The sequence below is a fragment of the Ahaetulla prasina genome, chromosome 8 (genome assembly GCF_028640845.1).
Source record: "Ahaetulla prasina isolate Xishuangbanna chromosome 8, ASM2864084v1, whole genome shotgun sequence".
Taxonomy (NCBI): domain Eukaryota; kingdom Metazoa; phylum Chordata; class Lepidosauria; order Squamata; family Colubridae; genus Ahaetulla; species Ahaetulla prasina.
The window spans coordinates 21,032,944-21,060,372 of record NC_080546.1 but is presented as its reverse complement, the minus strand read 5'-3'; the positions used below and the strand labels follow the sequence as shown (position 1 = coordinate 21,060,372).

Genomic DNA, 27,429 nt, shown 5'->3' with positions numbered 1-27,429 from the left:
AATTAGAAATCTAGTGATTAAATCTAAAGAGAACTGTGTTCCCACCAATCTGAACATAACTTTACCTGAGTAGTATTGAAAAATGCTTAACACTCTGAAAAATTTTATAGAACAATTTAAGGCAGAATTTTGCATGCAAACATTGCAGAAATGATGGACAGAAGCGTCAACCGTTTAAAGCAATTCTAATAATTATCTGCCATTTGAACACTTGGTCAGCTCATTAAATTTAACTTTGGGGTGATCACTTGCAGGTCATCAAAAAAGAAAGAGCACAAAACCTGCAAATGTAGCTGATTTGTAAGGAAATGTATATAACAATGTACAGTTTAATATACCATCAATTGTAGGCCTTCTTTTCTTGTTCACATCTTACGAAACAGGGAAGTACAATCTTACCAGAAGTCAAAACTGATTAACATTTGAGCCTGCTTTAATCAACTAAAGATAAAATTCAGTTAAGCCAATTAAGGATGCAGTCTTAGATGTAAGCCCTACGGAATTAGCAGGATTTCCTTTTGAATGTAGGATCAGGCTGCATCGTACGTTGGTAGAAGATAGATCTTATCCAGATTAGTAATAAAATACTTAATTGCTAATACTTTATATAAATAATATGAAAGCCAATTATTATTCACTAAATGCTCGTGAACAAGACATGTGCTAGTAAATCCCACGGAAATTAATTAGGATAAGTATTTCATAAGTACGACATTATAATATTTCTTTCTGGATGTGTTTTTTTTCCCCAGAGACAAATGGTTCACAATTGGTGATTAAAATGCCATTAAAACATATCAGAAGATGCATTTTCCTTCTCACCTCTAGTGCTATGATGAAATGGAAGGGTCTCATACCTCTTTTGAAGGAACCCGGGAGCCTTTTCTTTTATTCCACCATGTTTCCAACATGGCAATTAAGCAGGAGAGAACAATCCCAGCTGCCAGTATGCAAAAAACACCTGCAAAGCTTTTTATGTCCAAGGCTCCCCCTTTATATTTGGGGTCCACAGAGGAGTGCAGATCACACTGGGAATTCTTGGGCCACCACTTATGCTTCAGTAGGTCCATGTGTCCGTTCTGCTGAAGTTCTAGAATCCTTGGAAAGAAATCACAGAGTCATGAATGTCTTCAAGAGCCATAGAACATTTATACAGCTCTTGTTTTGACCCAGCCTTAGCAGAAGCAAGAAATAGACTCCTGGTCATGAAAAACCCCTCTTTATTTACCTCTTGTGAATTAATTGCATTCACCCACCAAAAAGTCCAGACAAGAGTCCTTCAAGGAGTTAACTGCAGTAACAGACCTTATCAGCTCTTTGCGATAATTGCAAGGCCATGAGCTCTCAACTGAAAAGGCTGCAAATTAAGTTCTGGCATGCAGTCTTTGATGCACGAAATACAACGAGCAAAATCTCCAGAAATACGAACTGTTGTCTCCTATGACAACCACTCCCCTTTCCTTCTATTTATTCCCCAGCCAGGGAGGGGCCATTCAGGGTCCACGTGTGCTTTGCTTCCCGAATTGACTCCTTGTCCTCTATTGTTCTCCTCTCCTAACTGCTCTGCGCATACGTAGATCTGGAACAGGCCCAAAATGTTCTTCCTCCTCACTCATCTCAGCCTCCAAATGCAGCTGCCTCCCTGGTGGCTGGGAAACGTTGGACGGCTCTGGCTCTAGAGCATTCATCAGAGCCTTCCCCAGACTCCAGAACTGGCCCAAGTTCCTCCCAACCTCCTCCTCTGCTGCCAGCTGTATTGTCCTGGACATCCATGTGAAAACAGCTGTATTGTCCTGGACATCCATGTGAAAACATTCCTGATGCCGGCAACCATGTTGCGTCAGCTATAATCCAGGCCCCTTAAGTGTAGACATACTGACATCATGAGATGACTGCATCAATGATAACTATCATGATGAACATTATAAATTGCAAGACATATGTCCAAACTGTGGAATGATTCAAGAAGCAGTTGTATAAAACCACTTAGCATTCTAATTCTAAATATAGAAGTGAGAATTAGGTTTAAAGTATTAAAATATAAAGTTTATAAAATGCCCACAATAATTTAGTGCCTACATTTTGTTGAACTTATAATGCTTAAATAGTCTTAACACTGATACTACGGGTCATATCCAGGTTCAGTCAAGCACTGTTGAAATGAATGGGATTTAATTTACAATGTCAGCATATTGCTCCCAACAATCTGGGTCCTCATTTTAATGATCTTGGAAGGATGGAAAGCTGAGTCAACCTGAGCTGGTCAGGATCGAAATCCTGGCTGTGGGCAGAGTTAGCCTGCAATACTGAATTCCAACCACTGTCCCATCACAGCTCGTGTGTGACTTTACCGCATATATTTATGAGGATATAAATCATTTTAGTATTCACACACAGAGGCAGCTCAAAAAGTTTTAGAAGTGAGATAGGAAGTCACTGTATCACTTGTTTCAAAGCCCATCCCAGTTTGATTGCATAGTGATATATGTTTTTGTCAACTACATGAGGGATACAGCTGATCTGATCTTATAGTTTGCTTTATTTTACATGGCAAGTGGGAAAGAAGGCCTGCCTGCACTAATTCAGGGATGTCAAACTCGATTTCACTGAGGGCCATATCAGGATTGTGTTTGACCTCGGGGGAGCTGATGAGTCACCCAGGAACAAACAGTATTTCAGCTCTTAGTTAAGCAGTTGATTTGCCTGCTACGAAGAGGCACAGCAGCTCTTGCTGCCTTTATATCCTGTGGGATGTGGCTCCATGACTCAGCACTTCCTAGGCCTGCCCCACCCCTGCTTCTGTTGTTCCCGCCTCTCCTGCCTACGAAACCTAGGGTCCAGCCAGGCCTGATTGCCATCAGCTGGGTCTGGAGGCATGGCCTGGGGGGGAAAGAGTCAGGGGACGGAGGCCTCGTTATCTCCTCCACCTGGCCTGCCTCTGGCTCCTGGAGCTGAGCCAGGGAAGCCGGTGCTCCCGAGGTAAGTCCTGATGGCCTTTCCCCCTCACTTTCCAAGTCACTTTCTGGGAGGGGGCCCGGCTTGAGGGGCGCAGACACAACACTGCGGGTTTCCAGGGTGGCCCCCTGAGCCTTGAGTTTGACACCCCTGCTCTAATTCAATGTTTCTCAATCTTGGCAATTTTAAGATATGTGGGTGCTGGCTGGGGAATTCTGGGAGTTGAAGTCCACACATTTTAAAGTTGTCAGGGTTGAGAAATACTTCCAGTGGTGGGATTCAGCCAGTTCGCACCACTTCGGGAGAACCGGTTGTTAACTTTCTGAGCAGTTTGGTGAACTGGTTGGAAGAAATCATTAGGGCAGAGAACCGGTTGTTAAATTATTTGAATCCCACCACTGAATACTAGGCAATGTTCTGGGGTACAAGATAAATGCATTTCCTTGAGCCGTGTCATGTGCTCTCATTAGCATCACAGCATCAGAAATGTAGACAGCTGCTGTTGCAATAAGCCCGAACAAAGGCATGCTTTGTATTCTATTGATTTTAAGCACCTGCTTTAAATGTGTCGTATTTAAATCAATTGAACTGCAATGCACTTTAACGTACTTCCGTTTAAAGTCTTTGCTTTAGCCAACACTCACTTGTTCTAAACAGCAAGCAAATATTATCTTACACATATATGTACTTATAGCAGCTTTCAGAATGTCGAAAAACAGCAGAATGTCAACAGCACAGGAATTATTCAGATTTTATGAGAGCAGCCTTTTTGAAAAGGATAAGTGGATTCTCAGCCTCCTAAAGTCAAAGCATTTTTCCACCTCCACCCTGGGATGATAATTTATTAAATTTATTTGCCACTAAATTCCCAGGGACTCTGAGCAAGATGATCTTATCAGACAGGTGGTATGGTAATTTATGTCTTTGTTATTAAAAAGCTATATAGATTAAAACCAGTATGGACTGCATACAAAAAAAGCCTATTGGCAACCAATGTACCTTTCACAGTGTGACTCTAACGAAGCTAAAATGACTCTCGCTTGCCAGCATATGGGCTGCTGCATTTTGTAGCAACTGCAGTTTTTAGATGGTCTTTAAGGGAAGCCCCATATAGAGTTTCTTGTCAATGTCAATGTCAAAATAATGAGGACATGTAGAGAGCCACAGAGATGATGTTGGGGAAGCTAAGCGGAGGCAGATGGTTACATAAACAAAAGCATTTGTTAAGCCGGGCAACAGCTACAAGTGTGAGGAAGAGGTTCGGGATGACTCCTCCCTAATTCTCTGTAGCATAAGAGGGAAAGGGGAAAATTCAGACTTTCAAAGTTGTGTTATTTTTGCCTTGCTCAATAAAACATGCTTTCGGTCAGACCTGTGGAGTCAGCTTCCTGACCTGACTTACTTCATGGGCCTAATAGGATGTGAATGATAGTTGCCTGGATCCCAAGTTCTAAGAAGGGCTTGTGGACTGTATGAAGCTGGGCAAAAGCTCCTCATGCTACTGTTTTCATTTGCCAGTGGAATAGAAGCCATATCCACCCATGAAATTCCATAGCATAGCATTTAGGTTTATATACCCCCCATAGTGCTTTACAGCACTCTCTGGAATGTTTACAATGTCGGCATTATTTGCATATTGCCCCCATTAATCTGGGTCCTCATTTTACCAATCTCAGAAGGATAGAAGGCTGAGTCAACCTTGACCCCCGTCAGAATCGAACTCCTGGCTGTGGGCAGAGTTAGCCTTCAATACCGCACTTAACCACTGCGCCACCATACTGCAGAATTTCTTCAAATGTCAACCCCACCAAGAATCAAAGTAGGAGCCCCAAGACAGACTAAATGGCTTCTGGATGAACAATAATTTTCTCCTGCTTTGTTCCCATTCAATCTTTTATAGCCTCTGGATCAAGGCTATATCGGGACACCTCCTGCATCTCCTGCCCGGCACAGAGTGATTCTATCTAACTGGATATCAATTGAGTATTGATGATACTTCGCTCCAAATCACGAATTGTCCTATCCAGCGGCTTCATGTAATTATTAAGTAACATTGGAGAGGAGTCGCAAAGGACTCAACCACTTATCTGCCATCTCTTATTGAGTGGAAATGCCTCCAGAGTAGGAATAGAACTGACGTTTTACAATGCCTGCAAATCCCAAGACTTTGGTGCTCCATAGGATTCTCATAGCTCAAGGGCTTCTGGGTAATCTAACAGGACTAAAAAAACTGCACTTCCTCCATCCAAGCCTAGCTTGATGGGTTACTTTGATGGGTTACTAGTTAAGATTCTATTGTGTAGATACTATAGGTCTGAAAAGACAAATTCCTTGTGTGTCCAATCGCACTTGGCCAATAAAAAATTATATTCTATTCTAAATCTGAATACAATGAACCAAGACAACTCATTTCCTTTAAAATTGAAGTTCAGCAATGGTGGTATTCAGCTAGTTTGGACCGGTTCGAGCGAACCGGTATTCAGCCAGTTTGGACTGGTTCGAGCGAACCGGTAGTGGCGACCTCCGGCCACCCCGGCACTATGCCATCCTATTTAGCCACATTTTCTAAGTTGTGCACATGTGTGCAAGCCGTGCACACGAGCAAAACGCATGCACGGAAAGTCACGCGCACGTGCAGAAGGCGGCATGTGCACATTTTCGGTGCGTGCTGAACTGGTGGTAAAATTATGTGAAATCCACCTCTGAAGTTCAGCCACCTTTTCCAAGGTCTCCTCGATGAATTTCTCGGTAAATCAGAACAAAACACAGTGACACTCACACAAATGGTCAGAAAGGGCAATTTTACTTAGCTCTTTTGTTTGGCACTTTTGTTCAATACTGTTGCATCTGTATTCCAGAAGTCAAGAGTTATGGCAACAATGCCTGTCATTTTAATGACAAGATGCATGCACTAAACCAGGGGTCTTCAACCTTGGCAACTTTAAGTCTGGTGGACTTCAACTCCCAGAATTTCCCAGCTGGGAAATTCTGGGAGTTGAAATCCTCCAGGCTTAAAGTTACCAAGACCCCTGCACTAAACTGTTTATTTAATTTATCCAGCAATGGAAAAAATCTCTCTCTAATTCCTCACTAAAGATTCCTCACTAAACACTGCTGGGTTTACGTCTGGTATTCTTGACATTCAGATCTTGTTTGATGTTTGTACCACTTTTGAGACTGAAATTTCTTCCTAACTGTATCACACCAGTTGGAATATTGCAGATAGGAATGATTCCTCTCCAGCTATCAGAAATTTTGACTAGTGAGAGATACAGATTTTGTAATGAGGCAGTGGAAGCAGAGATGTGAAAAAAAAAAAAGATTAAATCCTTCGGAAATTATATATCAAGGCAAATTACAGTAGCATCAAAGTGACTAGTTTGTCTAATGAGGCCAAAAGTTAGATCACATTTGCCCTTTGCAAAATCGTGGATGTTCTGGCAATTTAATTCAGGTGTTTCGTCAAAGGAAATGATTTGTATGCTGAGGTTTTTGAACACAGCAGAGTTTCCACCTGGTCTAGTTGGTGAACAAATTCCATTAACGTTCAAAGTGATTTGCATGAGAGGATAATAATAATAATAAAAAAAACAGTTTGGAGGATAATATTAACCCTGAAAAGCATATCTTTTAAAAAAGGGACCTCAGGCAAAGTCAGCATTAAATTTGGCAGTAATTCACTTTTTGTAGTGCGTGAATTTCCCACAAGATGGCACCCTATCCATAAAAACAGATAAGCATTCACACACATTCCAGTGTTCAGGAAGAATAAATAAATATTTTCCTATCAGGAAGCAAGCATATAATACTATCATAATTAGAATATACAGATACTCAGTTTTCAGAAGCATCACTTTAACAAGGGCCTTTTCAAATTGTGGAGCAGATCTCCACTCTGACATATTGGGATTGTGTCCTCAAACATTCCAAATGCTTACTTTGTTTTACAAGGATAGGGATCCAGTTGGAATAAAGTGAGAATCAGAGGAAATGGGATGAATTAGCTGTCCTTCTAGTTGGTCACAAGTTTATCAGCCAGGGTTTAAGGAAGGCTGAATGCCAAGAACAGAAATTATGTAGAGGAACCAGATGGAACAAAAGAAAGCGAAGATAGAAGAAAAAAGACAGAATTTTAGCCAGGAACTATTCTCCTTCAAAAGTTGAGATGCTTAAATTGAGATATAAGGTCAAAACTTTCTAAGGACTGGTGGTTTATGGTAGCCAACAGTTGTGTTGAATTCCATTGACTGGGTGCTCACTCAGCGGACTGGGTGCTCAAACTATAACATTGACTTTATACTAGTTACTGAGGAGAGAAATAAGGCTGTAAGCCCGAATGACAGTTATCTTGGTTTGAGACTGCCCTCCCACCGTGTCATCTAGAGGTAAAGACTGAGCTATTATGCAAATACCAGTTATATCCGTAGCTGTAAAAGCACAGGGCAAACATCTTGCACTGATGAAATATATGCATTATGCATGCATTGACTACAGTAAAATATAGATGCCAAGCAGAGTGTAATAACAATGTGGAAAACCTTTTATGCTGCTCAGTTTGGAGGCAAAGCAGACCAAAGTCCATTAAAGTGCACGGTTTCAGAAAAACTAAAAGGCATGTTGACCTCCAGAGGGTACTGTTCTTGTGATATGCAGCGATAACCTGCCTGTGGTTTTTATTATAAAAGAGATGACAATTCCTTCCCTGAATTCTTTCTTCCCTTAATGTTATCACGCTGCCTGTCACTGCTCAGGGTCATTGTTCACCAACATCTAGATGGCCATAAGTGTTGTGACCCAGGCCCAAGTAGGTAGTAGGAAACTCAGTCAGTGTAAAAACAAACAAAGAGCTGAGAATTAACTCATTCTCAGCGTAGTTCAACTAAACTAAAGCAAATTCCTCCCAACACAACTCCTCAGTCCTATCACCAACCTTGGTCCAATTAGGCAAACTGCCAAAGGCCTTTTGTGGCAAAAGTTCAGAAGGCACCGATATAAAACAAATGCAGCAAGACAAAGCTATCAACATTGTTTTTCGGGAAAGAGCCCAAACGCCGTTGCTGGTCTTTTAAGTCTTATGGGAGGGGCCAATCATCTCTTGGCCCTACTCCCGAATCATCCTCTTTGCTTTAGCTGCTCTTGCCTTTTGGCAGCTCTTCTCATGCGTGCATTAGGAACAGGCTCCTCCTATTCCTCTGCCTCACTACTGTCAGCCTCTGGAGGCTCTGGAGTCCGCACATCACTCCCTGATGGCCTTGGCCTCACCTCTACCTCCAATGCAGAGCTCTCATCCGGGCCTTTCCCAGCCTCCAGGACTGGCCCATGTTCTTCCTCAGCTTCATTGCTGTCTGACTCCGCAGGCTGCTGATGGACCACTACAATAAGGACTAAGACTTCAAGAAGGGATTAATTCTTAGCTTTTGCTAAGGAAAATAATGCAATCAAATCAGTGCCTGCATTTTTTGGCCTCCTTTTAAGCATTGTGCACTCTTTTAGGTTTGAAGGCACTCAAACAAATGGTAGAGTTATTAGGAATGCAAAGAGTTTAGGCAGCTATACGAGTCCGTGCCAGTTTTACTTTTTCTAGGAATTCAGTTCAGCTGAGACTCAAAGTGGCTTAATGACACATTCAGAGTGGGGCCACGAGTTCTTTTCACAGATGATTGGGAATGGCACGCAAGACTAAATGCCAGCTTCTTTGTACCAGGCCATGTTAACCAAGAAGCATTATTTCAGCCCGCTCGCTTTTCCTCATTGAGAGCCAATGATGAGAAGCCATGTTAACACTCCAGGTCTCGTAAAATGACAAGGAAATAATGTGATACCATGTGGAAAGAACTTTTTTCCCCCCTCCATTAGGAAAGCACAAGCTAATTAGTCATTGCAACGGCGAAGACAAGAGTTGCTATGAAAAGATTGGAATTGAGCCCAATGGAGAGTCAGTCAGTCAATTTCCTTCCTAAAGAAAATGGCTTGGTTCTGCTCGTGCTGAATGTATATTTACTAACAAAGAAATAAAGGGAGACTACTATAGATCTATTTCAAGCTATTTAGCTCTCATCAGTTAGCCCAGGGATGTCAAACTCGATTTCATTGAGGGCTGCATCAGGGTTGTGTTTGACCTCGGGGGAGCCAGGGTGGACATGGCCAGCTTGACGTCACTCATGTTGGGGGTGCTTGTGTCGGCCCAAGCGCTCTGCCAATGAAAACGGGCTCTTTCAGGTGTGATAGCTTCCTGCAGCTCTCTACCAGCAAAAACTGAGCTCGGGAGGGCTGCTCATGGCCCTCCGGGGCTCCATTTTTGCTGGCAGAGGCACCGTGGGCTGGTCCTTTGCTGTTTCTCAGGTGGCCCTGCGGGCCAGATCTAAGCACCCCATGTTCAGAATCTGGCCCCTGGGTCTTGAGTTTGACATCCCTGAACTAGCCATACTGTTGTATCCTCCTCGCCTCCGTCCGAACGATGGCTTAATTAGCCAGCTCTTCTCAGCTCTGGCAGCAAAAGAATCAGCGTCTGCCAAGAGCCCTCAATAGCTGCCAAGACACTGGTGAGTCACAACCTTCAGCTCTAGTCAATCCATGGATTTGCCTGATACAAAGAGACACACCAGCTCTTGCTGCCTTTTATATCCTGTGGGGTGTGGCTCCATGACTCAGCACTTCCTAGGCCTGCCCCTCCCCTGTTTCTGTCATTCCCTTTTCTCCTGCCTACGAAACCTGGGATTGAGCCAAGCCTGATTGCTGTCAGCTGGGTCTGCAGGCATGGCCTGGGGGGGGGAAGAGTCAGGAGAAGGAGGCCTCGTTATCTCTTTCACTTGGCCTGCTTCTGGCTCCTGGAGCTGATCCAGGGAGGCCGGTGCTTCCGAGGTAAGTCCTGACGGCCCTTCTCCCTCACTGTCCAAATCACTTTCTGGCAGCAGGCCTGGCTCCAAGGCACTTTCGGGCATGGGGCCAGGTTCGGGGGCGGGAGCCACAACACATACCCTTCTGGGATTCGAAACCAGGCTGCTTGCATTTTAGATAGATGTATTAACCTTTAAACCATGGGTTCTCCTTGCTTTGTTGGCTATACCAGTGGAGAGATTAAATGTTTTTTTTCTATCAGGGTAACCTGATCTATCCAAATATGGGATGGAGCACACTGGATTGGGGCTGAAAGGTGAAAGCGGAAGCAGTTTGTTCTGTCCCATATTTGGGTACATCTGGATCGGGGTGAAATCTATTTACCTTCCTTACTGGTTTGGAAGTGTATGCGCCGTGTGCACATGCGCACTTTGCTCATGCTTGCATGCATCATGTGCGCGCGCAGACCTTCTGCACATGTGCAAAACCTGTGCACGGGCAGAAGTTAAAAAGCACATTAGTTCCTGGTTAAAACCAGGAAGTAATGACACCTAGGTGGGTGGGCGGAGCTTCGCTCCACCATCACTACCAGATCGCCAAACTACCGGCCGTGATTGCTCCTGGATTGCGCAATTCGGCCCGATCTGGATGGTCTTTTCTTAAAAAAGCAACCATTTGAATGGGAGTTTGTAGTCTATCACATTGGGAGGCCCTTGGGAACTGGGGATTTACTTTCTGGTGGAACTCAGTGACTCTTGGTTGCAACCTGTCTTTCTGCACATCCCTCCTTACTGCCCAGTTAAAAAATATGATGAATGAATGAATGAATGCTTGAACACTCATTTCAAAGATGAGGCTTCTTTTCTCAGAAGATGGAAGTCTGATGTCACCAACATTGGCTTAGTACTAGATTAAGCCCTCTGCTTTTATTTTTATGAAAAAAAGGAAGACACATTACATTAAATTATAATGAAGTATCTGCATATTGATATGAGATGAGTTGTTCATTATGTTTATCGTTGGAAGAAGCACTGGGGGGAAAACTCTTAAATGTAGCGCTAATATAGGGTTCCAAAGTTGCCTTTCTATTCTGCTGAGTACCACATTTCTAAAAGTCAGAATGGAAAGATGTTCTGCAGATTTAATTCAGAAAGGATGTGCTGAAATTATGATCACATATCGCCTGCCCAAAGGAGAAGATGAATAGAGGCATGGATGTCCATTTGCTATCCCTAAATTAGGAAATCATAAAAGCTGTTATAGAAATCATAAATTTATTGCTGTTATAGGAAACAACAATGGATTCACTATGTTGCAGTGTAAATGGGCATTGCCAGTGTTACCACAACCAGGAAAATTATTGATAATGATGATAAAGAATGATGTCTTGCTGTGCCCGGATTACTTTCCTCTTTTGCTTTTGTGCAGAAAAAGATATAATTTCTTTAAGATAATGAATGCAACCTGAATACAATAATATGTTTAGGCCTGTGCTTGTTTAATGCATCCAACACCAAGTTACAGGATTATTTTGCTCAATCTTTCCCAATCTCGTTTACTTCTTCTACCTATTTTATTGCCTTGCCTCTTTCCTCCTGTGTCACACTGGTTGTTAAAGTTGAAAGTATGCATGTACAGGGTCTCTATTTTCCATCAATCATACCAAACCTGGGCATTTCATGGGCCCTGGGCCATATCTGGCTCTTCGGCTGTCCTTGTTTGGTCCACATGAGGTCAACTGTAAATTAGAAATCAAATGTAAATAAATGCACCTCAGGGGGCAGGAGAAGAAGCCAAGTTGGGTCTGGCCCTGCATACAGCCATCATCTTGGTTGGCAGATGTCAAAGGGCAAAGGGACAAAGCACTTTTCTGTGTTTGCACAACATTTGCCCCTTGCCTGGAGTTGAGATGATGGAGCTGGAGGACATCAAATCAACTTACATTAGTTTGGTTTTCCACCACAGTCCCAATTTCTCATGTGGCCCCTTGGGAAAATTAATTGCCCACCTCTGATTCACACAAACTTCCATAATGGTTTAGGAATTTACTTTGAACTGTACCCTGCTACATCTTTTGAAGGATTACACCGGGATATGATATTAAAGAGGAATGGTCCACCTTTTGCTCTGGTTGGGATTACCCTTAGTAATATTTCTATTCTGACACATAATTTTCTTTAACCATGCTTACAAATTAAGCCAAATCTTAGCACACCGGTAAACTTGATTTTGATTAGAATGTTTAAAGTAAGTCTTGATACCTGCTCAGTCATTGGCTCTCTAGAACAAGCAAGATTTGTGACGGTGGCAGAGAGCCTTATGGACAGAAAGGTGGTAAGCTGTCTAGTATGTAACAGAAAGCAAACACCTGAATCTCACAGGTGCAAAGAACTTGCTGAAGTTTATTCGTTCCAGTCCCTTGAACATTCAGGGATAGAGACTGAAAGCAAAATCAGACTCTTGCAGCCTCAACAGTCCAAGTCAAGAACTCAAATTCTCCTCTACTGCAATTCTCAAAATATGTAACCAAGGAAATAAATGGATGTTGCAGCAAGAGTCTGAGGATTGTTCTCTTACTTTTGCATCAACAGTCTCAATAAGGCTTCCTGCCCCAGCTATGGTCATATAAATAACACCTTCCTTGCTTACTCTGGCCCCTTCCTTCCCTCCGTATGAGGAAGGGTTTCCAGCTTTTTTTAATTAATTTTTATTTTTTATTTTATTTATTTTGTCACACAGTATATATAAGCATAAGCATGAAATAATTGTACAATATATAAGCATATATATAAGTAGGAGTATGTAATAACTATATTAATTGGATATAATGAAAGGAAACAATAGGACAGGAATGGTAGGCATGCTTGTGCTCTTATGCACGCCCCTTACAGACCTCTTAGGAATGGGGTGAGGTCAATAGTAGACAGTTTTTGGTTGAAGCTTTGGGGATTTTGGGAAGAGACCACAGAGTCAGGTAGTGTATTCCAAGCATTAACAACTCTGTTACTGAAGTCATATTTTCTGCAATCAAGATTGAAGCAGTTAACATTAAGCTTAAATCTATTGTGTGCTCGTGTATTGTTGCAATTGAAGCTGAAGTAGTCTTCGACAGGGAGGACATTGTAATAGATGATTCTATGAGTTAAACTCAGGTCACATCGAAGGTGGCGTAGTTCTAAATTTTCTAAACCCAGGATTTCAAGTCTGGTGGCATAAGGTATTTTGTTGTATTCGGAGGAGTGGAGAACTCTTCTTGTAAAATATTTCTGGACACATTCAATTGTATTGATGTCAGAAATGTGGTATGGGTTCCAAACAGTCGAGCTGTATTCAATAAATGGTCTAGCAAATGTTTTATATGCTCTGGTTAGTAGTGTAGTGTTTTTGGAGAAGCTCTCTTCTCTTCCTGGACAATGAACTGGGTCCCAGCCAAGCAGAATAGAAATGTGCAAAGAACCAAAGACAAAATACAGAAAGATGAAAGAAACAATTTAATCTACAAAATCAACTGTAATCATTGCGACCAATTCTATGTGGGACAAACATCACGTCAATTAAAACCGGGATCCATGTACACTGACTGGCAGTCAAATGCCAAGATCCTAAATCCTTAATCTCTACCTGACACCGAACAGCACCAGTTCGATTGGAGCAACACAAAAATCATTGGCCATGCCACCATCCATCATGCTGGTGAATTCATTGAAGCCTGGCACTCTACAAGCAATTCCATCAATAGACACGTTGACCTACAACCAGCCTATGAACCCCTCAGAATCCAAATCAACCACACAGCTAACCAGAGACAGTGCTGGCCCTCAACCAACCCAAACAACCACCCCCCACCAGCAGTTCACCTCCCAATGACCCTGACCTGATGTAATCTCTTTATCACAAGACCCATCACAAAACTCACTGATGACTCACGGTTGACCCATCACAAGTCCCTCATTTGACGCACCCAAATCTGAAGCCCTTATAAACAGAAGTACACTGACATTGACATCCCTAAACTCTGGTGAAGAGCAGGGGTGGGATTCAGCCGGTTCTGAACGGTTTGGGCGTACCAGTAGCTCTGACGATCAGCTGAGAGTGAACCGGATTGCTCTGACAATCAGATGGGCCCGCCTATCCACCCCACACTATAATCTACCTATATTTTGTTTTAAGCCCAGCTGATAGGCGTGGCAGAGCGGATTGCCACACCTCAGCTGTTTTATTCACTTTGGATTCAGTAGGAGGTTACTTTGACTGTAATGTGCATGCATGGAAGTGTGTGCACAGCACGTGTGCAGCAAACCAGTTGTTACAACCGGTGAATCCCACCACTGGTGAAGAGGTTACCCAGCCTGGTAATGAAATGTTCAGACACCAGCCTACAAATTCAGAGAATGAACATTCACCTTCATCCTATACCCGAGCTACAGATATTTGCCATTATTGCAAAGATGAAAAAGTTATAAATAATGCAAGTTTCTTGTGATCTTTTATCATCTTCCTTAACATCCAGCTCCCTTCACTGGGGTATAGAACAACTTGGCAGGCCCAACTTGCATGGTTCAATCCAATTCTGTATTAATTGTATCATTCAGTTACTTTTATTACTGGTGACCATGTTTTCATCAAAATTATTGTAGCTCTTGTACTTCTGGATTGACTTTCCTTTATTGTTATTATTGGCCGTGTTTCTATCAAAATTCATTCAACTTTTGTATTTGTTGAATTGTCCTGTGGCAAGTTGCCTCATAGTGAGTTGGCCACAGAAAATTGGCCATGCGAGTTGACCGCAGCAAGTTGCTTCATCTCACCTGCAAATCAGGGGTGGGCTCCTGGGGGTTTGGCAGGGCTTGGGTGATCCTCTAGCCAAGAATCTCCAGGGTTCGGTGAACCCCCAAATGCCACCCTGGCTGGCCATGCCCACTCTGCCCCTCCCAGAAATCTCCACACAACTCGTACATCATTCCAGATAAGTGCAGGGGCTATGTAGAGGGACTGGGAGGACAAAAAATGGGCCTACTGGAGGTTCCAGAAGTCCAGAAACGGGCCTGTTTCAGGCCTCCAGACGGCTTCTGGACCCCAGGGGAAGCAGTTTTCACCCTCTTGGAGGCTCGAGGAAAGCCTCCGGAGCCTGGGGAGGGCAAAACCCCCCCACCATGGTGCAGGCAGTTGACTAGGCCACACCCACCATGGCCACACCCACCCAGCAACAGGGCCGCAAACCCATTGCTAAAGGATCTGAAGCCCACCCCTGCTGCAAATACTCATATTCTGATGCTTGCTTTACTAAAAGGATTTCCCTTCACAACATGGGGTCTCTCTGACTTCATCATTTCCAGACTAAGAGAGGAAAAAAAAAAATTAAGGGAGAGATCTATGACCCTGGCCTTAATTTTAAAACACAATAATTTCCCCAAACTATTAAAAAACAAAATGCAATTAGTATCTCACTGGCTCTCAAGTATTATGCTGACAGAGCAGACTTTAATATTTCTATATCTGTGTTATGTGCTTATTATGTGCCAAAGCTGCAAAAGTCAAGCACTTATTACAGAAATGTCAGGCGTGATATTTCATTACACGGAAGCTGCAGTTCAAACGAATAGATAATGGTCATTATAATCAAGGCTCAGAAATATATGGGGCTGCTGAAAAAGGATTCAGCACTACTTCCCGTAGAGACAGAAGCTATAATGGAAGATGAAAAAAAAAGGAAACAGTAGGGTGACATCTTTGAGTTATCAACATCATTCTTACACTCGATGTGATACTTAGGTTTAAAAACTAGTGGTGGTGGGAACATTTTAATTATGAGACTCCAGAGCCAATAATTTCAGCCTTAGAGTAAATTTTCAGGCTCGGCATAGATGTACAAGATTTTTTAAAAGAAAAGTAACATAACAGCATCAGGCCACTGAGTGAGTAAGTGGAGATTAAACTGGTTTAAGACGTTTTTGTTTGCAGTCACAATGATGTGCATAATTTAAATAATCTGCCAGGGGCAACAAGCTTCACCCCGCCCCCTTTTAAAGAATCCTTTAAAGAATCCATTGCAAGAAAAGAACATAGTGATCATGTAAAGAACTGTCACTCAATGCTAGCAACTTGAGAATGTGTGGACTTCAACTCCCAGGATTTCCCAGCCAGCCATGTAAGGTGGCCATTTGGCAATGGGTGGGGTTCAAGTCCCAGAATTCTGGCTGGGGAATTCTGGGAGTTGAAGTCCACACATCTTAATATGTCCAGAGTTGAATTCTGGGAGTTGAAAACCACACATCTTCAAGTGGCAAAGCTCGAGACACACTGATGTAAAGAATCAAGCTAGACGCAATAGGACCTCAAGAAACAACACACAACTACAGGGAGTTGATATGACCTCTCGTTGAGATTACAGGCATTATAAAAGCTATACAGATAGTCTTTGATTTATGACTGCAATGGAGGCCAGAATCTTGGTTGTTGTGTGAAGTGGTAGTTAAGCAAGACATCCTGTTACTGCTTCCCTTAATGATTTCATTCCCAGCACTCCCAGTTCTGACTCTTAAACAATCTCGTGGGTCATTAAGTGGATGGAGTCCCAGGTAAGGAATGTGAGATACCTGGGGAATGGAAAAGACCCTGGGAGGACCAGCATCCATGCACAGCCCATGCATATGTTTCTGCTTAGGAATTGAAAATCTTCCATGGTAAAATCAACAGGATTTTCAGCCCCTGAGTAGAGATACACTTTTGCGTGGCTTGTGCTGGGCCTTCCAGGGCCTCCCTCATACTCCTTAGCTCACTATACTACCTCTCTACTCAGGGGCTGAGAATCCTTCTTGGATTTTGTTTTCTTTTGTTTCAGGGGCTGGCTAAAAGAACTGCTTGCTGAAGGATTTCTGTTTGGATTGCCAAAAGGCATGGAGCTGAAAAACCAAAAACTGTCTACTATTGACCTCACCCCATTCCTAAGAGGACTATAAGGGGCGTGCATAAGAGCACAAAAGTGCCTACTGTTCCTGTCCTATTGCTCCCTTTCATTATATCAAATTAATATAGTTGTTGCATACTTTTGCTTGCAGTTTTTTTAAACCAGATCCTAGAGATGAGAGGGAGTCTTCTTGGCAGGCAGCATCCTTTCTGGCTTCCTTATTAACTTTCTGGGGACACATCACAGAAAATTGCAAATGCTGATCACATATTTGATACCTGCTTGGCAACTGGTTGGAAGTGTAAACAGGTTGCCAACCACCCAGATAGCAATCAGGTTCGCAATATGTCTCTGTGTGATATTTTGCTATTGTTGGAAATGCTATACAGACCATAAAGCACCCTTTCTGAGGCTGTTGTTAACAGAGACCATCATTAAATGAATAGTTATATGTTGAGGACTATCTGTATACGACAAAATGTCTCCAGGTTGGTGGTTATAATTACTTCTTTAAGTCTGCAAACTATGGTATTTACAAGGTCAAAACAGCCTATAATATATACAGCCTGTTATTTATAAATCAGTTTTAATAGCATTGAATAAAAATAAAGTAGGGGAAAATATTTTTTTTGCAAATGTCTCTCTCTCTTTTAAAAAAACACTTTAGTAAATATGTGGCTGGTAAGACAATGCAGCTCAAACTTATGTAGCATCTCAACCATGATTTTGCAGTTATTTCATTATCATCATTAAAAGACCTATTTCAGAGATGGCATTTAGAAACTGAAAATGGAAATACCAATGCAATATTTTCAAAAACTGAAACTCCAGACTCTCTATAAATGTCCAAGAAATTCATGACAGTCTCTTGCATGAAAAATCTATACTTATAATAATATGCACCAGGACTGTAATCTGTTACTTTAATGACAACTCTCCAGAGGCAGTAGGAAGACAAAACCTGAGTTGTTATCAGAAGCAACTTTGCCTTTAGCTGTTGAGCCTGTGAACATCTATCATGCCAAAAGGCAAGAAGTAATAAGAACAAAGGTTTTAGAGAAGGATTCAGAAAATAAAAATTAAGAAACAGTTCAGTCAAGGTATCATTCCCTTTCTGTTTGAACTGCTATGCAGTCTACAAAAATTGGACTTTAGACATTTCAGAGAACATGTTTTTCTATCTTTAAAAAAACACAAGCTGTTTAGGAAATAAAATATAATTTATAGCTTCACTAAAATCAATTGCATGGAAAGATACAAAGGCTTTTTGATGATATCTCAGTATCTGTTGTGTGGACAATGTAAAGATTGCAACAGCAATAGCATTTAGGCCATTGAATAGCGCTTTATAACACTCTGGGGCAGTTTACAATGTAGAAGCATTTTTTGTATATTGCCCCTAACAATCTGGTTTTCCTTTTACTGACCTTGGAAGAATGGAAGACTGAGTCAACCTTGTGCCCCATCAGGATCGAACTCCAGGCTGTGGGCAGAGTTTGCCTGCAATTCTGCACTTTAACCACTGCTCTACAAGGTGCACTGATAGTTGATTATAGCAATCAAGATACTTAAAAATAGACACTGATAAAGCTTTAATCTCTTGCATTACTTCTTCTGTTTCCTATTGTGTCACAGTAAGTAGCACGTAAAAAATGCAAGTAGAAAAATAGGGACCACCTTTGGTGGGAAGGTAACAGTGTTCCGTGCGTCTTTGGTGTTTAGTCATGCCGGCCACATGACCACGGAGACGTCTTCGGACAGCGCTGGCTCTTCGGCTTTGAAACAGAGATGAGCACCGCCCCCTAGAGTCGGGAATGACTAGCACATATGTGCGAGGGGAACCTTTACCTTTAAGTAGCTATCCAAATGTTTATTCCAAAATGCTGCCAGCAGTTCTGAACGAGGCATCTCCCAGTCTTTGTTATATGATGTTGCTCTTTCTTCTCCGCATTGTATTTGCAATTTACTTTAGATTTAAAAGATAAAGGTAAAGGTTCCCTTCGCACATATATGCTAGTCGTTCCCGACTCTAGGGGGTGGTGCTCCTCTCTGTTTCAAAGCCGAAGAGCCAGCGCTGTCTGAAGACGTCTCCGTGGTCATGTGGCCGGCATGACTAAACACCAAAGATGCACGGAATGCTGTTACCTTCCTACCAAAGGTGGTCCCTATTTTTCTACTTGCATTTTTTATGTGCTTTCGAACTTTTAGATTGGCAGAAGCTGGGACAAGTAATGGGCGCTCACCACATTACGCAGCACTAGGGATTCAAACCACTGAACTGCCGACCTTTCGATCGACAAGCTCAGCATCTTAGCCAATGAGCCACTGCATCCCTTACTTTAGATTTACATGGTTTTAATACTCTGACCAAAGCCATGGGGCCAAAATTGCAAGCAAGTATTTTCCAAGGCAAAGCAGTTTCCAGGGGAAATTATTATTTGATATACTAGAAGAGGCTGGCAGGCAATCAAATGAACATCCTTCTAATAAAGTATTTCCCAACTTGGCAACTTTAAGATATGTGGACTTCAACTCTAGAATTTCCCAGTCAACATGGTTGATTATAAATTATGGTCAAGTACGAATCAATTCTGTTGGTTCAATTCTGTTGAAACTCACTGGAGAAGAGCCTAATGCTGGGAAAGATTGAGGGCAAAAGAAGAAAGGGATGACAGAGAACGAGGTGGCTGGATGGAGTCACTGAAGCAGTAGGCATGAGTTTAAATGGACTCCAGAGGACGGTAGAGGATAGGAAGGCCTGGAGGAATGTTGTCCATGAGATCGCGATGTGTTGGACACGACTTCACAACTAACAACAACAACGAATCAATACAAATCAATAATGTTTTAGTCTAAGATGAATAATTACTTCATCCTGTCAGTTAAAATTCTATGCAGAAGTCTGAATTTCTCTACTGCATGGTGGTGATATTTGGATACCAAGTAATGTTGGTAGAAGAGCATCTGTCTTGCTTTTTATTGTGATGACTTTGTTGTAGTAAAGGTGTAATTATTAGAAAGCTCTCAAACATATGGAGTTAAGATAGTCTGCAGCTGAATAGAGAAGTTCAACTCCAGCTTAGCAAAGGCTCCAAAGATACCACTTCCAATACAACCCTTTATATATACTTTAATTGCTGCAAACTGCATCATGAATTTTCCTGATATTTCTCATCCTCTTATTACAACCTAAAGGCAAAACCGTAAAGGTTTTCATCAAGTAAGATCTATGTTGAACCTTCTTATTTAAGCTAAAAAAGAAAAAAAAAGTGTACCATTATATAAGACTTCGAGTGTGTAGTCATCAATACTTTTTATACTGAGGAAATTTTCCTCATTTGTTCCCATTCACTTCAGCCTGGTGCAAGAATCCAATGTCCCCCCCTTTTCTTCTTTATGTCTGGTATCTTATTGATGGCTTTCCAAATCATGGCATGAGAATTTGGTTTTGATTTCCTTTAATTTGCCAAATCCTCAAGGAAAAGGCAAAAAAAATGTGTTTTCTATGATATGTCAGAAGTTATTAATGCTAAATCTCCTGCTGCTCTCATATGTCTTTCAATTTATTGTCGTTCAGTCATTAAATTATCCGTAAACGATTAACTGTTTAAAGCTACCATATTAGCTCATAGATTATTAATTGAATACTATCTCTGGCTTAGCCTGCAAACTATTAATTGTTCCCGTTGAATACCAAGTGTTTATTTGATTATACAAATCTTGTTCGGTTATCTGGGCTGTGGGAATTAATAACAAGATATAATCAGGATATTTATTTGATTGTCCTGTAAGATGATAACCCAACTATTAATAAATTGTTAATAGTTCATGCAGGGATATTTAACTTTGTGAGATTTTTAATTCCATCTTTTTTAATTTTATAAATAACTCAAGGTTGTGAACATACATTTTATTTATTTATTTGTCCCTGCCTTTATTATTTTTATAAACAAGAAAGCGGTGAACATATCCAACAAATCTTCCTCCTCTTCCTCTTTTCCCCCACATTTTCCACTTTAAGGTAATTGACAAGCCCAAAGTCACCCAGAGAGGAATTGATAAGTCAAAGTCACCCAGAGAGGAATTGACAAGCCCAAAGTCACCCAGCCAGCTTTCATACCCAAGGTGGGACTAGAACTCACAGTCTCCTGGTGTCTACACCAGTACCTTAACCATTACACCAAATTGGCTCTTTCTTTTGCTAAGTGTTCCAACCTAAATGTAATCTTCAACTACACAGTTCTGGCAAAAGATATGCGATGACATCATGTGGTCAGCATCCAACAACCCATCAGATTAAGCAAATGTCAATAGTTAATATCAAAATCCAGAACACTGACTCTGTGGCCTGGCCACTGACTCCTGCTAAGATCATGTGCTATTGCCCCATTAATAATAACATTTTCCAATTTTTCAGATGATTTCACTGTAGTCCGTGATGAATTTTAATTCAAACTCTACATTTACCCTAATATGAAGAGAAATATATTCCATCAACTTTATTGAAAGGTATAATTTTTAGCCTGGTTTGAAACTAAGATGACAACTAAGAATGAAAACACATGCTACCTGCTCCTTCACAATTAATTTTGCAATATTCTTTTAGAAAACCAAACCTAATGTGATTCAACTGTAACAGAAATATACAGCCTTATAAATATAGCAAGAAATTACTTGCATCACCTAGAGCAAAAATTCCACTCAACATAAAAACTCAGCCTAGTGCTAAATGTAACTTCAGTTTACAGCCTAGATCTCAAGGAAACAAAATCATAAAACTAACTTCACTTTGGAGTACTTGGTGTTCTCTGAGCTTGGTTGTTTCCTTGCAGATTTTTTTTTAATCCAACTAGATAATGTCATCAGTGCTAGTGAGGGTGGGATTTGTTCTCTAGAACAGGAGTCTCCAACCTCGGTCCCTTTAAGACTTGTGGACTTCAACTCCCAGAGCAAAGCTGGCTGAGGCACTCTGGGAGCTGAAGTCCACAAGTCTTAAAGGGACCAAGGTTGGAGACCCCTGCTCTAGAAGAACCAGAAGCAAATTCCATACTAACATGGTAATGTTACTTAGTTGAGTAATGAAACATCCGCAAGCAAACAACTAAACTCAGAGTGAAACAGGGACTCCACAGTTCAACCCGAACTATAAATATTCCCGTCTATTGTAAAACCAATAGAAATAGAAACTCTCAGTTACTCAGTCACATCATCAATGGGGGCTAAGATAATGAGGGTTTTGCATTAGTGAGGAATACATTATATTGGATTATCAGCAGCTGCAGGTGTGACAGGGAAATTATCTCAAGATTCTTCAAGACCACTCATAAGGGTTTCCAACTGTAAACACAATCTTAAAGGGCATTCAAAGGTTGATACCAAAGCTATCAAATGTAGAGCTAGAGGAATTGGTTTTCTGTTCTTTGAGGAGTTAACACTTCTCAGATCTTGATCTATAATCAGATGGACATATATCATAGTTAGTTGGCTTAATGTATCACAGTTGTGTCTTAGTGCAGAAATTATTGGCTTAGTCTTTATTTGGGTATTGTACTAATCTGCTTATCTAAGCTGTTTGGCAAATCTTCACAGCTCTTCATTTTAGCAGTTTCAACTAGAACAAGTATTCACCGATTTAAAGTATATTAGAAATACACAAAACTTGTTGAAATGGAGAAACGTTCAACTGTACCAATAACTGATGGTAATATAAGCTTAAGTTAAGTCCTCTTGCCTACAGAGGCCTGTATACTTTGGTAGCATACTGAAACCTGACTTCTAAGAGGTCATTAAAGGATTTTTTGGATCAGAAACAGATGGATCGCTTAACTTCATGGGTAACACAGGAGCCCTGGGGATGTTACCAGTTGACAATGTACTCATGTAGTTAGTATCAACCTCTGTGACTACAACTATTGTACCTGTGGATCTGTTCTCATTATTAAACATCCATATTGCAAAAATGCAGAACACAGATTCTAAAACAAGGAGATACACCAGTGATGGCTAACCTTTTCCAGACCGAGTGCCCAAAGCGTGCACGAAGGCACATGCACAAATGCTCATGCGTGCTCCCAAACCCCCCAAATGCAATGAGTGTGCAGTCCCTGCTCATGTACCCCACCCCTGTGCATGCTCCCACATGTGCCCCACCCCCATGCATGCGTGTGCCCCTGCATGCGCCCTGCCCCATCTCCCACACATGCGTGTGCAGCCCCCCCAACATGTGCATGCTCGGCAGAGACCCAAAACTAGCTGGCTGATGGGAGGCATGCACGCATGTGTAACGGAGCTGAGCTGGGTCGACAGCTCACGTGCCCACAAAGAGGATGCCACGTGCTACCTCTGGCACGCGTGCCATAGGTTCGCCATCATGGAGCTACACAATGAAACAATTAAAGAATTTATATATTTTTTAATTATACCATTTGACAACAGTCATGCTGATGGGACTTAATAGATTTATTTTGGCTGCCCACATCAGAAGATTTTGGATGGGTTACAAAATCTCCCAAATAGTAAAACAATTAAAACAATGCTGATATTGGCAGTAAAGGAGTTGATTCAAACTCTGAAGAATCGCTTTCATAGTGAATGGGTCTCCTCTATTAGCTCTTTTGAATAGAATCTGTGGCATGCTCTGATTTGTTTGAAGTTAATAATCTTGTTTGTCCATTCTTTTATGTTTTGCTGATCTAGTCTCATCCGGTAATTGGTCTGTGTCTGGTTACCTAATGTGCCCAGTAGTCAAACACTTTGAAGAGTTTTTATAAAGCAATCACTTTAGCTGAGTGTTTTTGCATAAAGGATTCATTTCAAAGTCATCTTTTAGCTGGTCGATTTCGTGCATACTGCTGCTAATTGTTCAGAAATGTAATTGCACCTTGAGCAGTTAAAAAAAAAATGCATGGATATTCTATCAGGGGAATCCTTAGAAGAGGAAAGCTTTATTGCCATTGCTTGTCCGATTTTAGTTCTAGTACATTCTCTGATCTCAGTAACAGTAACAGAGTTGGAAGGGACCTTGGAGGTCATCTAGTCCAACCCCCTGCTCACACAGGAGACCTGTACTAGGGATTTGAACCGGCAAACTGCCGACCTTTCTGATCGACAAGCTCAGCGTCTTAGCCACTGAGCCACCTAGCCAGCTCTAAATGATTTAGCACATCACACTGGAAAAAGAATTCCATTTATCTATTTTGTTTCTTGCCTGAATGAAGTGGCTTCACTCAGAAATTGCTCGCTCGCTTTGGACTGCTTTGGAGAAATTGAAAACCTCCAGCTAATTCAGCAATGCTTCTTTTTCTTCCCAGTCTCCGAATTATCAAAGTCTATTAGAAATGTGACGTGCTTGGATCCACCATAGGCGCTCTGGTTGTTACTGACAACACTTGCTTAAAGGCAGCCTGCCTTTTCTGGAGCTTTAGAGCTCATCAAAAACATGTTTGAGTTAAAGAGGCATTCAAGAGCTGGTGACAGGACAGTAAAAAGTCAGAGGCTTGATTGCACTTGGATCCCATTTCTGTAATCATTCCTGAACAAAAACATGCATTTTCCCAGAGATCCTATGCTTACTATATGAGCTCAGAAATAGCAATAGCAATATGCTTAAGGAGATTCTGAGTTATCCAGATCATGGTTGTCCCGGAGGTGTTTTTTTCAAGAGGCAACTGGATTTTCTCTGTTTTTCTTTGAAGACATTTCACTTTTCATCCAAGAAGTTTCTTCAGGAATGTGCTCTTCTCACCAAGCAGAACTGAAGAAGCTTCTTGGATGAGAAGTGAAATGTCTTCAAGGAAACACAAAGGAAGCCCAGATGTCTCTTGAAAAACCACCTTTAGTAATAGCTGATAGCAATAGCACTTAGACCAGGGCTGGGCAACTATGGCCCCTTTATGACCTATGGACTTCAACTCCCAGAATTCCTGAGCCAGCATGCTGGCTCAGGAATTCTGGGAGTTAATCCATAAATCATAAAGGCCATAATACCAGCCCTGACTTAGACGTACATACTACTTCTAAAGCAATTTACAGAGTCAACATATTGCCCCCAACAATCTGGGTCCTCATTTTACTGACCTCGGATGGATGGAAGGCTGAGTCGATCTTGTGCTGGTCAGAATCAAACTCCTGGCAGTGAGCAGAGTCAGCCTGCAATACTGTATTCTGAGGGGCCCTTGGTGCTCTTAGAGTTTGCTTGTTTTCTTGCACACGTTTCACTACCCTAACTAGGTCATCAGTGTTAGTAACGAGTGCTGTTTGCTGTTGTTTATATTCTGGTGGCTTGCCTGTCTGTGCGGGTGGGTGGGTGGGGTCTTAGAGATTCTTTGGTTAGGCTCAGAGGTGGGTTTCATCAGGTTCCGACCAGCTCTGGAGAACCGGTAGCAGAAATTTTGAATAGTTCAGAGAACTGGTAGTAAAAATTCTGACTGGCCCCCCCTCTATTCTCTGCCTCTCGAGTCCCAGCTGATAAGGAGGAAATGGGGATTTTGAAGTAACCTTCCCCTGGAGTGGGGCGGGAATGGAGATTTTACAGTATCCTTCCCCTCCCACGCCCACCAAGCCACACCCACAGAACCGGTAGTAAAAAATGTTGAAACCCACAACTGGTTAGGCTGTTAACTGATGGCAGTTTCTTGATTGGGGTATTGCTTACTTTTTTTTTTGTTTTTGTTTACATTTATACCCCGCCCTTCTCCGAAGACTCAGGGCGGCTTACAATGTATAAGGCAATAGTCTCATTCTATTTGTATATTTTTTACAAAGTCAACTTATTGCCCCCCCCAACAATCTGGGTCCTCATTTTACCTACCTTATAAAGGGTGGAAGGCTGAGTCAACCTTGGGCCGGGCTCGAACCTGCAGTAATTGCAGGCAGCTGTGTTCTAATAACAGGCTTCTCTATTGCCTGAGCTATCCCGGCTTGATTGCTGGTCTGAAGTTGACTTTGGAGTTAATGTTAACCATAGTTTCAATTGGGAAAATGCGACAATCCTAGACCAGGCCAAATCCAAACAAATCCAAAAATGCCAGGGAATTTCTAGAACAGGGGTCTCCAACCTTGGTCCCTTTAAGACTTGTGGACTTCAACTTCCAGAGTCCCTCAGCCAGCAAAGATGGCTGAGGAACTCTGGGAGTTGAAGTCCACAAATCTTAAAGGGACCAAAGTTGGAGGCCCCTGTTCTAGAAGCCTGGCACTCTGACAATCAGCCATCAATAGACACAGAGACATCAACAACCTCTATAGACTATGTAAAAGAGGCAATCAGCCAGCCCAAAGAGAATAAGACTGCGGCATCTCTCCACCAGTAATCAGCACAGATCAGCACAGATTAACTCCAAGGTCAACTTCAGACCAGCAATCAAGAAAGCAATACCCCAATCAAGAAACTGCCAAAGAGACATCAATAAACAGGCCAACCAGAGAATCTCTAAGACCGGCCCCACCCACACAGACAAGCAAGACACTATAAACTGACAGCAAACAGTACTCCTTACTAGCATTGATGATGTTACCTAGTTAGGGTAATGTAAGGTCTGCAAGAAAACAAGCAAGCTCAAAGAGCACCAAGGGACCCTCATTTCAACCCTGAGCTATAAATATTCTCCTTTTTTGATACTGCATTCTAATCACGGCACCACCATGGCTCTTGCATAGCTTCTTTCAAGGACCACCAACCGGTGCAGTGGGGTGTCCATGCCAGTTTTAAAGCACTGCCTACTTCTGATCCAAATGTTGCACAACTTTGATGTCATCATCATCATCATCATCATAATCTTTTAATGACCTCATAATCCCTTGCGGAGTCAAGTCCGGCCAGTAAACTGGCCGGATGCCCTTCATATCGCCAATGCGGAGTTATATTCAGCAGATATATACTCATATGCCCAGAGAGAGAAATAGCTGCCTCTGCCTAGGACTGAACTCACAGCCTCCTCATTGTGAGGCGAGAGCTCCACTTTTGGGCCACCACACCACTTGCTGTACAACTTTGATGTGTACTGTTAAAAATAAAGTAGCAAAACAAATGAAGACAAAAAGTAAATGTAAAATTAACAAAAAATAAGTTAAAGAAACTGGAAGGTGCCAGCCATTTAGCACACTGTGTGTTCTGGGATATTTGCTCTCTAAATTTTAAGTAGTTGTGATGGAATGAAATTTGATGAGAAATTCAAATACAAGAGTCAATGACTATTAGCTGTAGAAGTATAAAATCTAGTAACCTATCTATAGAGCGTATCTTATAATTATAAATATAATTATAAACAGAATGGCGGATTCCTTTATGGGATGACTGGTTTCTTAATACCATACCTCAAGGACAATGGGCTATTTTCTGTATTAAAACCATGTAATGATGGTACTGTAATTTTTAAAAATGCAGAGAAAGAGTTTCATGCAAGTCTAAGGTAATGACAATCCAACAAAAGATTCACTATCTCATTTATTGATACACAAATCCGTCTGGCAATATAGTGAATGAAAAAAGTGAAATATGCAGATAAAGCTTGGATTATTTTACATCCTTGTCTTCATAATGCCTATGAAATTAATTTGTTCTGCTCTTCTGCAATTGTAATAATGAGGTCTGCTCTAGATTAAGAGATTAAAGCAATTCCTTGGCTCTAGGTGGGGAAAATTAGTTGCTTATGAAAGAAAATACACACATACATTTAAATGTATCTCATTCCACAAGCATTCCTAGATGCCAAAGATTGAAACTGTATTGTATG

The 27,429-nt window shown here is 41.7% G+C and overlaps 1 protein-coding gene across 1 annotated transcript in view; it reads right to left on the bottom strand.

The window, feature by feature from the left end:
- The window catches only part of GRID2 (glutamate ionotropic receptor delta type subunit 2), a 1,015,350-nt gene that overhangs the window by 18,642 nt on the left and 969,279 nt on the right, over positions 1-27,429 (bottom strand). Inside the window, exon 13 of the mRNA XM_058193169.1 lies at positions 858-1,098. Coding sequence (XP_058049152.1) covers positions 858-1,098 — 241 coding nt within the window. The remainder of the gene's footprint in view (positions 1-857; positions 1,099-27,429) is intronic.